At 38.1% G+C, this 14,753-nt stretch overlaps 1 protein-coding gene across 2 annotated transcripts in view; it reads left to right on the top strand.

Moving 5' to 3' along the window:
• The window catches only part of TMLHE (trimethyllysine hydroxylase, epsilon), a 77,932-nt gene extending 74,379 nt beyond the window's left edge, over window positions 1-3,553 (top strand). For both annotated transcript variants that reach the window (XM_044234950.1, XM_044234951.1), the window contains 2 exons: window positions 1,578-1,716; window positions 2,356-3,553. In XM_044234950.1, the coding sequence (XP_044090885.1) occupies window positions 1,578-1,716; window positions 2,356-2,487 (271 nt within the window). In that variant the 3' untranslated portion in view covers window positions 2,488-3,553. The remainder of the gene's footprint in view (window positions 1-1,577; window positions 1,717-2,355) is intronic.
• The last annotated feature ends 11,200 nt before the right edge of the window (window positions 3,554-14,753 follow it).

Consider the following 14,753-nt stretch of genomic DNA (forward strand, 5'->3'; position numbering starts at 1 on the left):
GTCCCACGTGTAGCTGTAGATTTGGTATATGCATGGGGAGAGGTGAGTTTGGGAGATTCTTATGTTGCCATCATGGACCAGAATCACCAGCATTATTTGTAATAGTCATGAACTGGAAACTACTCAAATATCTATCAAAAGTAGAATGGGTGAATAAATCTATCTATATAACACAACAATGATGAACCTCCTAAATATAATATTAAATGAAAGAATCCAAACACAAATGAGTATATACTGTGGTATAATATTTATAAAACGTTTATAAACAAGCAAAACTAATCTTTGGTGACAGAAGTCATGATGGTAGTTATCCTTGGGTTAGGGGAAAGACAAAATGGAAAAGGGGGACAAGGGAGTGTTCTAGGGTGTGGGTAATGATCTATTTATGGGCCTGGATGCTAATGATATGGATGTGTTTACATCATGAAAATACATCAAGCTTATGATTTGTGTACTTTTCTGTATATGTACTAAACTTTAATAAAAGTTTAATTTACCTTAAGTAAAAAAGAATTCCTTTAAGTAAAAAAGAAAGCCTTTAGCAAAGACTTTTCAATGATTTCCCATAGTACTCAGCATAAAACACAGAATCCTTACTATGGCCTATAAGGCTATACATGATCTGACCCATGGCTACTTCCTCCACATTATTCCTTATCGTTATTCCCCTTGTTTACTCAGCTCCAGCCACATGTTCTTACTGTTCTGCAAACATAATAAAACTCCTTTCCATCCTAATGCTTTGTACTTACTGTTCCCTTTTCCTGGAATACTCCTCTTAACTTGTCACATTCTTGGTTTCTCATCATATAGGTAGCAGCTCAAATGTCTCTTCTTCAAAAGAATCCTCACTCAACATACTCCATCTGAAATAGACTACCCAGTCACTTTTTATCACACTATAGTATTTTTCTTTATAGCATCTGTAACTAGATATGTATTTATTACTTGTTCATCATTTGTCTCTCTTAATAGAACATAAACTCCCCAAAGGCCAGGATCGTGTCTGCTCTGTTCATCACTGTATCTTTAACACCTGACACCATCTAGCACATAGCAGCTGCTCATGTAAATGTAAGATTTGAATGAATGAGTGATGATCACTGGGTAAACTGTCAGGTATGGCTATAGCTTGGATTTTCCCCATAAAGGGAAACACCTGAGAAGTTTTAAATCATTCTGCTAAAAAGAAAGCCTTGTTAGTATAACCTCTCTTGCCCACCTCAGCTTAGTGAATAGAAAGCTCAGATCTTTCCCCATTGCTTTTGTAAAATTTGGCAAAGAGAATGTACTTTAGGTAAAACATCATATCCTAAAATGGAAGAAACCAGCTGGAACTTACTTCTATCTCCTACCTCTAGATTCTCCAAAGGAAAAAAAATATATATGGTCAACAGGCAATAGTGCTCCTTTCTGCAATCCTATAATTCCCAAGAGAACATTAACTTATTCTCACCTTATCTCTAGGACAAGTAATGAATATAGACAAAGCCTTAAATAAAATTGCTCAATAAGCAACGGGTGTCTTTAACATGTGTTTGAGGATATCTTTTCTTCTCATGATTTCATCTTAGATACAACAACTATGACAGAGCTGTCATCAATACTGTACCTTATGATGTTGTCCATCGTTGGTATGCAGCACACCGGACTCTGACAGTAGAGTTGAGGAGACCTGAGAATGAGTTTTGGGTCAAACTAAAGCCTGGCAGGGTGGGTGCCCAGTGCTAAAGATGTCAAGTAAGCTTGTTATACTGAAGCAGTGAATAATGGGTAATTCTTTAATATGTGAATCACAGCCTTGCGAAGGTAAAAGTGAAAAGAGTCCCGGATATTGGATCTGGTCCTGCCATTCACTGAATTATCTGGAAGCAGGTCCCACAACATATGTAGGCATCAGTGACTCAGTGGCTCTATATGTATAATGAGGGGGTTGAACTTATTTTTTGCTCTTGTTATAGCCTCTGAATGAAGAATATCTTCAGCTTAGCATAAAACATAATGAAATAATTTAACTCTTTGAGAAAGTATATATTAAAAATTAAGCAGAAAAGAAAATGAAGCCAGTTATCTGATTTGCTTTGATAAGAGAATAATTACTCAAGAAACATAAGCTCCTCAAGTGCAGGAGCTAATTACCTGCTATTACCTTTGTAACTTCCATGCAGCCTACTACAGGGCTATGTACATTCTAATTTCCAAATGTTTGATCTCAAAAAGAAAGGTACCTCATTGAATGTAACTAGAGAACAACCTAAAGATTTTCTTTTAAGTGATCTTTTCTGATTTAGAGTTCCTTTGGTCTGCTTTTGTTCTGATGGTGTTTTTTTCTCTCTTTTTGCCCATTCACAGGTCCTATTTATAGACAACTGGCGTGTCCTACATGGCAGGGAATCCTTCACTGGCTACCGCCAACTTTGTGGGTGCTATTTAACAAGGGATGATATATTAAACACTGCTCGTCTCTTGGGGCTTCAGGCTTAACATTGATAGCATTAAGATTATGAACACACCTGGTACCCTGGCTACCAGAATTTCATATCAGCAAAATAATACTGTGTCAAAATCTACCTCAAATTATCTCCTTATCTTATCACACAAAACAGAAGTTGCAACTAGAACTAGTTAGAAGGAAATGCATTTTAGGAACAAAAGTCTTTATAAAGTAGCAGTTTGCAAGATGCTTAGAACACCTTAACACTCTTAAAAGTCATTGAGGACCCCAAAGTATTCTTGGATTTGGGTTATATCTATTGATACTAACTGTAATAAATATTAGGACTGAAAAATGTTGAAAATTCACACACCCCTCCGTATCAGAGCGATGGCATCATCACATGCCATATAGCCTTTGGAAAAGCCCTCTCTACATTTGTGAGATAATAAGAGTGGAAAAGGAAAATATCATCTTAGTGTTATTATAAAAAATATTTTTAATCCAGGCCCACTGAAAAGGTCTCAAGGATCCCTCCAGGCGTTTTCAGACCACGCTTTAAGAACCATTGGGCTGGAGGATACCTCAGGACAGTCTTGTACATAGATTATGCATTAAAGAGTTTAGCTGAAATCCTAGATTTATATCTACAATGTCCTAGAACTACAGATACAATAGAAATTGCTTGATAGCACAAGCTTGGTGAAAAGATAGTAACTGAATGTAAACAGCGTTTCATCTTACAAGAAGGATTATCTCCAACCAAGACATCTCTTGAAGAGTTAAACTAGGAAGCCACAATAGCTCCTGTGGAATAAGTCCATCAGTTCAATAATTATGTGAAGGATCATTGCAGAAAATTTTTAGAAACTTCTGAGGTTCCATATGATAATGCAAATATACACACACACCACAAGACAGTACAGAGGGTTAGTCTCGTCATGACAAATGGTGTGCCTCCAAAGAACTGGAAATTACTATCCAACGTTGCATTTTTTGCTTTTGATGAAATTTAAGATGCAGTCTATTTCCTCCATTTCTGCTAATCTTTTTTTTCTTATCTTAAAAATTATACATTTTAGGGGCGCCTGGGTGGTTCAGTGGGTTAAAGACTGCCTTCAGTTCAGGTCATGATCCCACGGTCCTAGGATCGAGCCCCGCAACAGGCTTCCTGTTCAGCAGGGAGCCTGCTTCTCCCTCTCCTACTGCCTGCCGCTCTGCCTACTTGTACTCTCTATCTTTATGTCAAATGAATAAATAAAATCTTTAAAAAATATACATGTTAATTGCTAAGATTTGCCTGGGTTAAATATAGTACCTTATTTCTTTTATTTTTAATGGCTACCTTCATATATGGATGCAGGGACAGAGAGATGGGTATGAGGTGTATTGTCCCCTAGCTTTCATTTAAAGTGAAGCTTTAGAATAACTGCATTGAGCACTATAGAATGATGAAAGCCAATCTAGGCCAGGATGTGCAGAAGAGGGTAAAAAGCATAATTAGTGAGGCTAGAAGTCATAAAGCAAAGTCAGTGCTCTGACAGAGAATAAAGTCTAATCTGATATTCACAGAGAGTCCCTAGTACACATTTAGTAGTTTATGCATCATCTTATTGACTCAAAATGTTTCTGCATTTTGTTTGTACTATATAGGAATCTTTAGGGGTCTTCATGAAACTTGTTGTCCTTGGTCAAAGGATTGATAATTAAGCTTAGGTCTTAAAGAATATACCCATTAGCAGTCAGAACAGAAGTAATATTTTAACATGCAATCTATTCTCCCTATTGTTATGGACTCCTAAAATATGTCACTATTAGTCTTCCTCTGGATATTTGCCCTTCTTGAAAGTTTCCTAACTTAGCCTTGAAAATTATATTTTAACTGTGGTCAGCATTGATTTACTTCAAGGAAAGGACATATTCAGTTTCCTGGAGGGATAAGGATACAGATCAGTCTTCTTCCTCACCATTACCTTTTGTTTCCCCTGGGACCTTGATTCATTAATTATTTCACCCTCGGTTTCCTAAATTTTCAATCCATACTTTTCTATAATGTACTCCCTTCATAGGAGTAAAGAGGGAAGGGAGTAATTTGAGTGCTGATCATGGGCATTGAAAACTTTCTTTTTAAATTTTTTTTTACATCTCTTCCTGGTGTCCCTGAATATGTAAGCATGGGTCTATGTCTACCAAACTCAGTGTTGTAGAGTTACTTTTACCTTTTGCTAAGGTGGGATGGGATCAGTAGGGTCAGGAGCACAGCACCTAACATAGTCATGTCATTACACATTTGTTGGAATAAGAGTAAAATAATGAATCCTTTTCAAACAAATTTACCAGATATTACCATGTTCTCTGTAAGGATGTCCTTTTGTGATTAGCAGTTAACCAGCACTGAATTTTGTCTCCCTTCATCTAGAATGACAAACCATTCAAGTGTGCTCAGGACTGAGGGATTTTCTGGGCTGCAGAACTTAGTGTTCAAAATGGGAAAGTCCCACATAAACCAGGACTACTGGTCTCCCTATTTTCTTGCTGCTAGCAATGTCTTTTTCTTTAGTGTTCATCAGTGATTCCCATTTTTGTCCAAATGCTTGTGAATCACAGCCTCACAACCTGTGTAGTCTCTGATGAAAAGGAAAAAAGAACTGATGTGTTGTGGTGGTTCCCAAAGTAGTCCAGCAGCAGCAGCATTTGAGCACTTGTTAGAAATGAAAATTCTCAGGTCCCAAGCCAGACATACTTAATCAGAAACTGAGGTATTGGAAGCCAGCAGTTTGTGTTTTTAGCATGCCCTCTGGGAATTATGTTGCCTTCCAAAGTTTCAGAACCACTGAAGGGAAGAGCCTTGTTGCTGAGCTCAGGCCCTATTTTGAGCTACAGTTTGTTCTTCAGTTTTCTCTTCATTTTAAAATGGAGGCCTTGGACAGGGCAACATCTAAAGCCTCTGTCACTCTGTAATTTTGTCTGACCTCATAGCTTAAATTTTCTCATGAGTAGGGTAAGGAAAGTACCTACCCCACAAGTTTTTCTAGCAAATTTGTGATTATCAAATAAGATGTTTGCAGCACATAGTGATAACCAGTAATAATAGCTAACTCTTTCATGGGGCTTTCCATGTGCCAGACACTGTTATAACTGCTTTTAATCCCTACAGAAAACCTACCTCTATTTTATAAATGAAGAAATAGAGGCAATGAGAAATTAAGTGGTTTAACCAAGGTCATATAGCTAGATAAGTGTCAGAGTTTGGATTAGTATTTCGAAAATCTGACCACAGAGACAGTGCTTTTAATTAATATGCCATATTCCAAAATAAATATTAATTCCTTCCCTCTGTCCATATTCCAACAATACTTACATTCTAGCTGACCATTCATTAATCATCATCTGCACGATTAAGTTCCTTCCAATAAAACCTTAGGAGAACTGTGATAATATCTAGATGTTTTGCAAATAGTTTATAAATACCCACCAACTCCCCCAACTTTAAAAAAAAAAGTGTTCTTCACATTTTCTAATTTTACTTCTTCCAAAGGTAGAAACTTGTTGATAGAAAGAAATCAATCCATTCAGCATTTTTCCTTCCTTCCACACTCTTGCAAAATAGGTCAGCTGTTAGGATCAAAACCATTTTATAGGATATATTCATATCACTGCCCCAGGAAGCTCTTGGGTATATTGGAGATCCACTCACACAGCCAGCTGGAGGCTTACTTGGGATGTCGGGCCATGTCTGTGTCCTTGCCTCCTTAGGCCTACAGTTCACCAGAGCCAAAGACCCTGGTGGATATGGTTGTACTTTATTGTCAGATATACATTCAGGGGTTGGTTGTTTTGTGGGTAGTTTATCCTACTCCTTGGCTTTAAGCAGTGGGCCTGGATTTTGTCCTTCATCTTGCTCAGAACACTTTTGGACCACTCAGATTGTAAAGTCTTAGCTTGATTAATGGAATCCAAGCTTCCTTTCTGGAAAAAATCATCAGGCATTTTTGCAATTGTAAAAATCATCTTAAGCCCTGTTGGTGTGTCTCATATAGTTTCATAGTGGTGTTCTAACCTACTTTTTTATGGGTAGATAAGCATGGTAATTTATCCTGTGCCTAAGTAAATCACAGGGTCAATCCTATGTGAACCTATGAAGTCAGTGAAGGTTTTTCTCTGCTAGCCCCACCTTTCTCTATGGCCTATTCTTTGTCCCATTGATGATGGCTACCCTCTCCAATTTAGGTACTCAATATCCTCTCACCTTCTGCTTTCTAGATCCCTCTCTGATGCCTTGACTGGGTCAGTGTACTGTCATATAAAGAGCATGGACTTGGATCAAACTGGGCTTGAACTCCATCTTTTTCTCTGACTAGCCTGGTAACTTTGGGGAAGTCACTTTCCTTCCTTGAGCCTATGTTTCTTCTTATAAATGTCATCTACCTGCTAAAGCTGTGATGAAGAATGAAATGAGGTTGTGTGCATAAAATGTGTACCACAGTGAGCAGCACATAAATACTCAGTATTTAACCAGTATTTATGGTTTATTTTTGTCACCAACATCATTTGAGCAAATAGGAGGGAAGAAGCCTAGTCTGTGTGTTTGACAGAAATCAGCATTCTACTTAGATGGAAGGAGAAAAGCAATGAGAGTCAGACTTGGAAAAGTGTGTGGAAATGCTAGGAGTCAGGGAGGGTAGACAGGTCATGAAATGTACACATATTGGCAAAGCATTCAAGCACAGCCTTAGGGTTTATAGATAGGCAGCTGGTTTGAGTAGGTGCTACAGGACAGCTGAAAGGGCAGAACGGATCAGAGAGAAAGGGCAGAGGATGGGTCAGAGAGCTTGATGAGACAAGAAGAGTCTGCAGTGTTTTACGCAGAGTGGCTTGATAACAAAGGTGTTAAGATAAATGAGGCAGGTAGGCAGGCACCTATGCCTGCCATGATGTCTAGTTAAGATAGAACACATACTTACACATGTAAATTCACCATCTCCCAAAACCCCAGTGAAACTACTATAAAATGATATTTTAAAGATTGGAAGGGCAGGAAAGAAGGCAACAACTAAATTTTGAATGCTGAAAAGCAGATGGACGAATAGTAATTGACTTAGTGGTGAATCTTAAACCCTTAGTGGGAGAAGACAAAAACCAACCTCATTCATTACCCCGTTTTCCACCCAACCCACAAGAATCTTCAAAGGTGGAAATAGATATCTCTGGAAGTGGAGGAGGATAGTGGGCACCAAAATAATGAGGTTTGTTTAAAAACTGTTTAAGAATGTACAAACCTTGTGGGTATTAAGGAGAACATATATTGTATGGAGCACTGAGTGTGGTACATAAACAATAAATCTTGGAACACTGAAAAGATAAAATTAAATTAAAAAAAGAATTTCTGGGGCGCCTGGGTGGCTCGGTGGGTTAAGCCTCTGCCTTCGGCTTAGGTCATGATATCAGCGTCCTGGGATCAAGCCCCGAATCGGGCTCTCTGCTCAGCGGGGAGCCTGCTTGCTCCTCTCTCTCTGCCTCCCTCTCTGCCTACTTGTGACCTCTGTCAAATAAATAGGTAAAATCTTTCAAAAAAAAAATAAAAAGAAGGTGAGGGAAGCCACGCTTGAATACTTTAAAAAAAAAAAAAAAGAATTTCCAAACCCTCTCCTGCATTTGATATCTGACTAAACTGAGACTATGAACCTTCCCTGCCCTGACAGAAGTCTGGAGTGTTATTTCCTGAAATGCAGAGGACACTGGACTGGGAGCTTAGGGCTGGAATCTCGTGTTAAAAACAGAAAAGTTAGTTAACTAGAGATATGCACCCTAAAAGCTGTAAATCCCCATTCTTCTCCACCCCAGACTCTGAAATTCTCGCAGCTGGAAGATTTTTCTGTGAGCCACTTGACAAACTCAAGAGAAAAATATCTAAGGGTAATGACACTAAAGCATTGCCAAAAAGAACCCCCTGAAATACTCTATGGTGAGACTCATAGAATGTTATTGTGAGGTAGACAGAAGGAGGAAGAGATCCATCTAGTTGAGGGTATTTATTATTAGAAATGCAGGGGACAGTTCAGATGGCAGCACAGTAAGAGGACTCCAGGTTTCTCCCATCCTGCATCACAACTAGATGACTATCAAGTCATTCTAAATGCCCCAGAAATTAACATGAAGACTGCAAGGATAAGTTCCGTGATTAAAGGGAGAGAAGATACCACATCAAAGAAGGTAGAAAGTGTGGAGGTGTGGTTTGGAGGAGAAATAGATCACAGGAGCTGCAATGGAAAGGGAGCTGTGGTTGTGGAGAAAGGCAAGAGAGAAGGGAGCACACAGGGGAACACACAAGAAGAACGCTTACCCCAAAGCTATTGCCTAGGAAAAGTAGGACTGATTTTTTGTGAGTTCTTGCAACCAGAAGGGCTTAAAGACTGGAGTTTTAAAGATTGGTGGGCTTGGCTAAGATAGAGCCTTGAGGGCACTGTCCTACTTCCGGAGAGAAGGCAGGCAAACAACCCAGGGGCAGATGGCATGGAAACAGCAATCTGAGGAACACCTGGGGCACACAGGGAGGTTGGATTATTTGTTCTTGGAGAGTGTCCCTGGTCCCCAAGAGGTAGCATTCACTGAGATAACATTCTTGGGACAAAGGAGCCCACTGGTACCATTTCTTTCCCCCACCCCTCAGCATAAATGCAGAGCCACCTGCAGAAGGCAGCTTGGCCCCAGCACTGGTTGCCTAGTCTGCTTGCTCCAGGTCCCACACCCCTGCATTCTGGCACAACTACCCTTCTTGGTCAAACCTGCCTCAGTCCCAGCATGGTGAAACCTTCCCTTAGAAGATCAGTGCAGGCCCCTACCTGCACCTTGTCCCTAAAGCCTGGAGATTTAAAAGTCAGCAGGCTAGGCTGGGCTAGAGTGCAAAAGGCACAGTGATGTTTCTGGAGAGAAGGCAAGCAAACAACCCAGAGACAGTGTGGAAACAGCAATCTGAAAAACACCTGGTTCACACGGTGGGTTTGGGGGGTTGGATTATGCACTCTCAGGGAGTACATCCCTGAGAGCAGTGGACACAGAGCTCCCTCTCTGGGGAATAAGGAGCTGGCTGGTGCCATTGCCTTCCCCCACCCCTCAGCATAAACACAGAACCACCTTTGGTAAATAGCACACTGCCAACACTGTCTGCCTAACCTGTTTACAGCAGGTCCCACACCCTCATCCTCTGCTGCTACTGCCCTTCTTGGTCAAGTGTGCCGAGTCCCCCCATGGTGGCTCCTTCCCCAAAAGACCAACAGAAACTCCTGCCCACACCTTGTCTCCTGACCAGAGAGTTCTGCAAGGCTTCAGTTCTAGTGGAAGTGGTATCAGGTCTTATTTAACAAGCAGACCAGATCACACCTAATTAAAACTCACCACATTTGGGCCAAGGCCTGAACACTGCCCACTGCAGGCAAGGAGAAACTTGTCAGACAACTGGCCTGAAGGATGGAGCATTCAAAACACAGCAGAGTTTATGCAACATGCACCAGAGACATTCCCTGAGGTGGCAGGCCCTGGACACTATAAGACCTATTCTTCATGAAGCCATTACTCTCAGGAGCAGGAAACATAACAGGCTTATCTAACACAGAGAAGAAGACAGAAATTTAGAAAAAAAAATCCCATGACAGAGGAATTCATCCCAAGTGAAAAAACTAGGTCACACCAGAGATCTAAGTGAAACAAAGATAACTAACATGCTTGATGGAGAATTTAAAGCAACAATCCTAAGAATATTTTCTGGGATTAATAAAAGAATGGAAGACTTCGGGGAGACCCTTACAACAGAGATAAGAGATTTAAAAAATCAGAAATGAAAAATGCAATAAGTAGGATTTAAAATACACTTGATGCAGTGAACACAAGGATGGAAGAAGCAAAAGAATGAATAAGTGATATGGAAGATAAAGTAATGGAAAATAATGAAGCTGAAAGAAAAGAATTATGGAACATGAGTAGAATTAGGGAATTCAGTAACTCCATCAAACATAATAGTATGCATGTTATAGGAGATCCACAGAAGGAAAGAAAAGGGGACAGAACATTTATTTGAGGAAATAGTAGCTGAAAATTTCCCTGATCTGGGGAAGGAAACAGACATCCGGATCCAGGAAGCACAGAGAAATCTGATCAAAATCAACAAAAGCAGGCCAATACCAAGGCATATTGTAGTTAAATGTGGAAAATCTAGTAATAAAGAAAAAAATTTAAAAGCAAAAGAAGTACTTCATTTATGAGGGAAAACACATAAGACTAGCTGGAGATTTATCAACAGAAACTTGGCAGGCCAAGAGAAAGTGGCATGTATATTCAACATGCTGAATGGGAGAAATCTGCAGTCAGGAAGTTCTATCCAGGAAAGCTATCATTCAGAATAGAAGGAGAAGTTAAGAGTTTCCCAGACAAACAAAAAGTAAGGCGTTAGTGACCGCTAAAGCAGCCCTGCCAGAAATACACATGGGACTCTTTGAGTGGAAAGGAGAGACCAAAAGTGACAATGACAAGAAAGGATCAGAGAAAATCTCCAGAAACAATGACAAAACAAGGAATAAAATTGCACCCAATACGTATCTATCAAAATTACTCTGAGTGTAAATGGACTAAAGTTTAAATCAAAAGACATAGGGTGTCAGAATGGATTTTAAAAAGCAAGATCCATCTATATGCTGCCAAAAAGAGACTCAATTTAGACTGAGAGACATCTGCAGATTGAAAGTGAGGGTCTGGAGAAACATTTATCATGCAAATGCATGTAGAAAGCCAGAGTATCAATATTTATATCCCACAGACTGCACTTTAAACCAAATATTATAACAAGAGATAAAGAAGGGCACTATATCATAATAAAGGGGACAATCCAAAAAAAGATGTAACAATTGTAAATATTTATACACCCAATTTGGGAGCACCCAAATACATAAAACAATAACTAACCTAAAGGAACTCATTGATAATAATACAAAAATAGTAGGGGACTTTAAATTCCCACTTACAACAATAGACAGATCACCTAAGCAGAAAATCAACAAGGAAAAACTGACTTTGAATGACACACTAAACCAGATGAATTTAACAGATATATTAGGAACATTCCATCCTAAAGCAGCAGAATATGCATTCTTTTCAAGGGCACATGGGACATTCTTCAGAATAGGTCACATACTGGGTCACAAATCAGGTCTCAATGAATACAAAAAGACAGATCATACCAAGCATATTTTCTGACCACAGTACTATGAAACTTGAAGTAACCCACAAGAAAAAATTTGGAAAAACCACAAATACATGCAGGTTAAACAACATGCTACTAAGAAATGAATAGGTCAACCAGAAAAATGAAAGAAGAAATTTAAAAATACATTGAAACAAATGATAATGAAAACACAACAGCCAAAACCTTGGGATGTAGCAAAAGTTGTCCTTGGAGGGAAGTATATGGCAATACAGGACTGCTTTAAAAAGCAAGAATATTTTGAGATAAAAAACCTAACTATATACCTAAAGGAGCTAGAAAAAGTACAACAATCCAAGCCTAAAGCCAGCAGAAGGGAAATAATAAAGATTAGAGCAAAAATAAATGATATAGAAACTAAAAAAGCAATAGAACAAATCAATGAAGCCAGGAGCTGGCTCTTTGAAAGAATTAATAAAAATTGATAATCCCCTAGCCAGAATTATCAAAAAGAAAAGAGAAAGGATCCAAATAAGTGAAATCACAAATGAGAGACAAGAAAGAGTAACCAACACCACAGAAATACAAATAATTATTAGCGTATTATGAAAAATCATATGCCTATAAATAGGACAACTTGGAAGAAATGGATAAATTTCTAGAAACATATTAACTAGCAAAACTGAAACAGGAAGAAATAGAAAAACTTGAACAGACTCATAACAAGCAAAGAAATTGAATCAATAATGAGAAATCTCCCAAGAAAAGTCCAGGGTCAGATAATTACACAGGGCAATTCTAATAAACCCTTAAAGAAATGTTAATACCTATTCTTCTCCAACGATTCCAAAAAATTAAAATGTAAGGGAAACTTCCAAATTCATTCTATGAGTCCAACATTACCCTGATACCAGATAAGACACCACAAAAAAAGAGAATTATGGCTCAATATCCCAGATGAACATGATGCAAAAATTCTCAATAAAGATACTAAAAAAAAATGGAATCCGTTAAATGCATTAAAAGAATCATTCACCACAATCAAGTGGGTTTATTCCTGGACTACAAGAGTAGTTCAATATTTACAAATCAATGTGATATACTACATGAATAAAAGAAAGGATAAGAACCATATGATCCTTTCAACAGATGCAGAAAAAGCATTTGACAAAGTGCAACATCCATTCATGATAAAAACCCTCAACTAAGTAGGTTTAAAAAGAACATACCTACTCATAATAGAAGCCATATGTGAAACAACCACAGCAAATATCATAATCAATGAGGAAAAACTAAGAGAATCTCCTCTATGGTCAGGAACAAGACAGATGTCCACTCTCACCATTATTATTTAACACAGTAGTAAAACACCTAGCCACTGAAATCAAAGAACAAAAATAAATAAAAAGCATCCAAACTGGCAAGGAAAAAGCCAAACTTTCACTCTTTTTAGATGACATGATACTTTATATAGAAAACCTGAAATACTCAACCCAGAAATTGCTGGAACTGATACATGAATTCAGTAAAGTCACAGAATACAAAGTCATCATTCAGAAATCTGTTGCATTTCTATACACTAATAACAAGGCAACAGAAAGAGAAATCAAGGAATCAAACCCATTTATAATTGTACCAAAAACCATAAGATGCCTATTACCAAAGAGGTAATAGATCTGTACTCTGGAAACTATAAAACACGTATTAAAAAGTTGAAGATGACACAAAGAAATGGAAAAACATTCCATGTTCATGGATTGGAAGAGCAGATATTATTAAAATAAAAACCGTATTACCCAAAGCAATCTACACATTTAATGCAATCCCTATCAAAATACCAACAGCATTGTTCACAGAGCTAGAACAAACAATACTAAAATCTGTTTGGAGCCACAAGAGCTTGAATGGGCAATATTACCTTTTAAAAGGAAAGGAAAGCCAGAGGCATGACAATTACAGACTTCAAGTTAAATTACAAAGCTGTGGTACTTGCACAAAAATAGACACATAAATCAATGGAACAGAGTAGAAAAGCCAGAAAGAAATCCACAACTCTATGGTCAATTAATCTATGACAAAGCAGGAAATAATGTCCAATGGGAAAAAGACATTCCCCTCAATAAATAGTGTTGGGAAAACTGGACAGCCACGTGCAAAAGAATAAAACTGGACCACTTTCTTAAACCATACACAAAAATAAATTCAAAATGGATGAAAGACCTAAATGTGAGACCTGAAATGATAAAAATCCTAGAAGAAAGTACAGGCAGTAAACTCTCTGATATCTGCCATAGCAACTTTTTCCCAGATGTCTGTTGAGGCAAGCAAAATAAAAGCAAAAATAAGTTATTGGGACTAAGCAAAAGAAAAAGCTTCTTCACAGTGAAAGAAACAATTAACAAAACTAAGAGGCAGCCTACAGAATGGAAAGAGATATTTGCAAACGACATAACCTATAAAGGGTTAATATCCAAAATACATAAAGATCTTACACAGCTCAACACCCCCAAAAAACCCCAAATAATCCAGTTAAGAAATGAACAGGAGACATGAATAGTCATTTCTCCAAAGAAAACATACAGGTGGCTAACAAACACATGAAAAGACGCTTAACATCACTCATCATCAGGGAAATACAAATCAAAACTACAATGAGGTATTTCCTCACACCTGTCAGAATGGCTAAAATGAGCAACATAGGAAACATCAGATGTTGGTGAGGATGTGGAGAAAGGGGAAACCTCTTATTTTGTTGATGGGAATTCAAACTGGTGCTGCCACTGTGGAAAACAGTATGGAGCATTCTAAAAATTTACAGATAGAACTATGATCCAGCAGTTGCACTACTAGATATTTATCTAAAAAATACAAAAAGACAAATTGAAGGAATACATGCACCCTAACATTTATAGCAACATTATGTACAATAGCCAAATTATGGAAAGTACCCAAATGTCCATGGATTGATGAATGGTTTTAGAAGATATGGTGTATATAAATACAATGGAATAGTACTGATCCACCCAAAATAATAAAATCTTTCCATTTGCAATGACATTGGATGGTGCTAGAGAGTATTATGGTAAGCGAAATAAGTCAGAGAAAGACATATACCATATGACT

This window comes from Neovison vison, chromosome X, assembly GCF_020171115.1.
Source record: "Neovison vison isolate M4711 chromosome X, ASM_NN_V1, whole genome shotgun sequence".
NCBI classification, from domain to species: Eukaryota; Metazoa; Chordata; class Mammalia; order Carnivora; family Mustelidae; genus Neogale; species Neogale vison.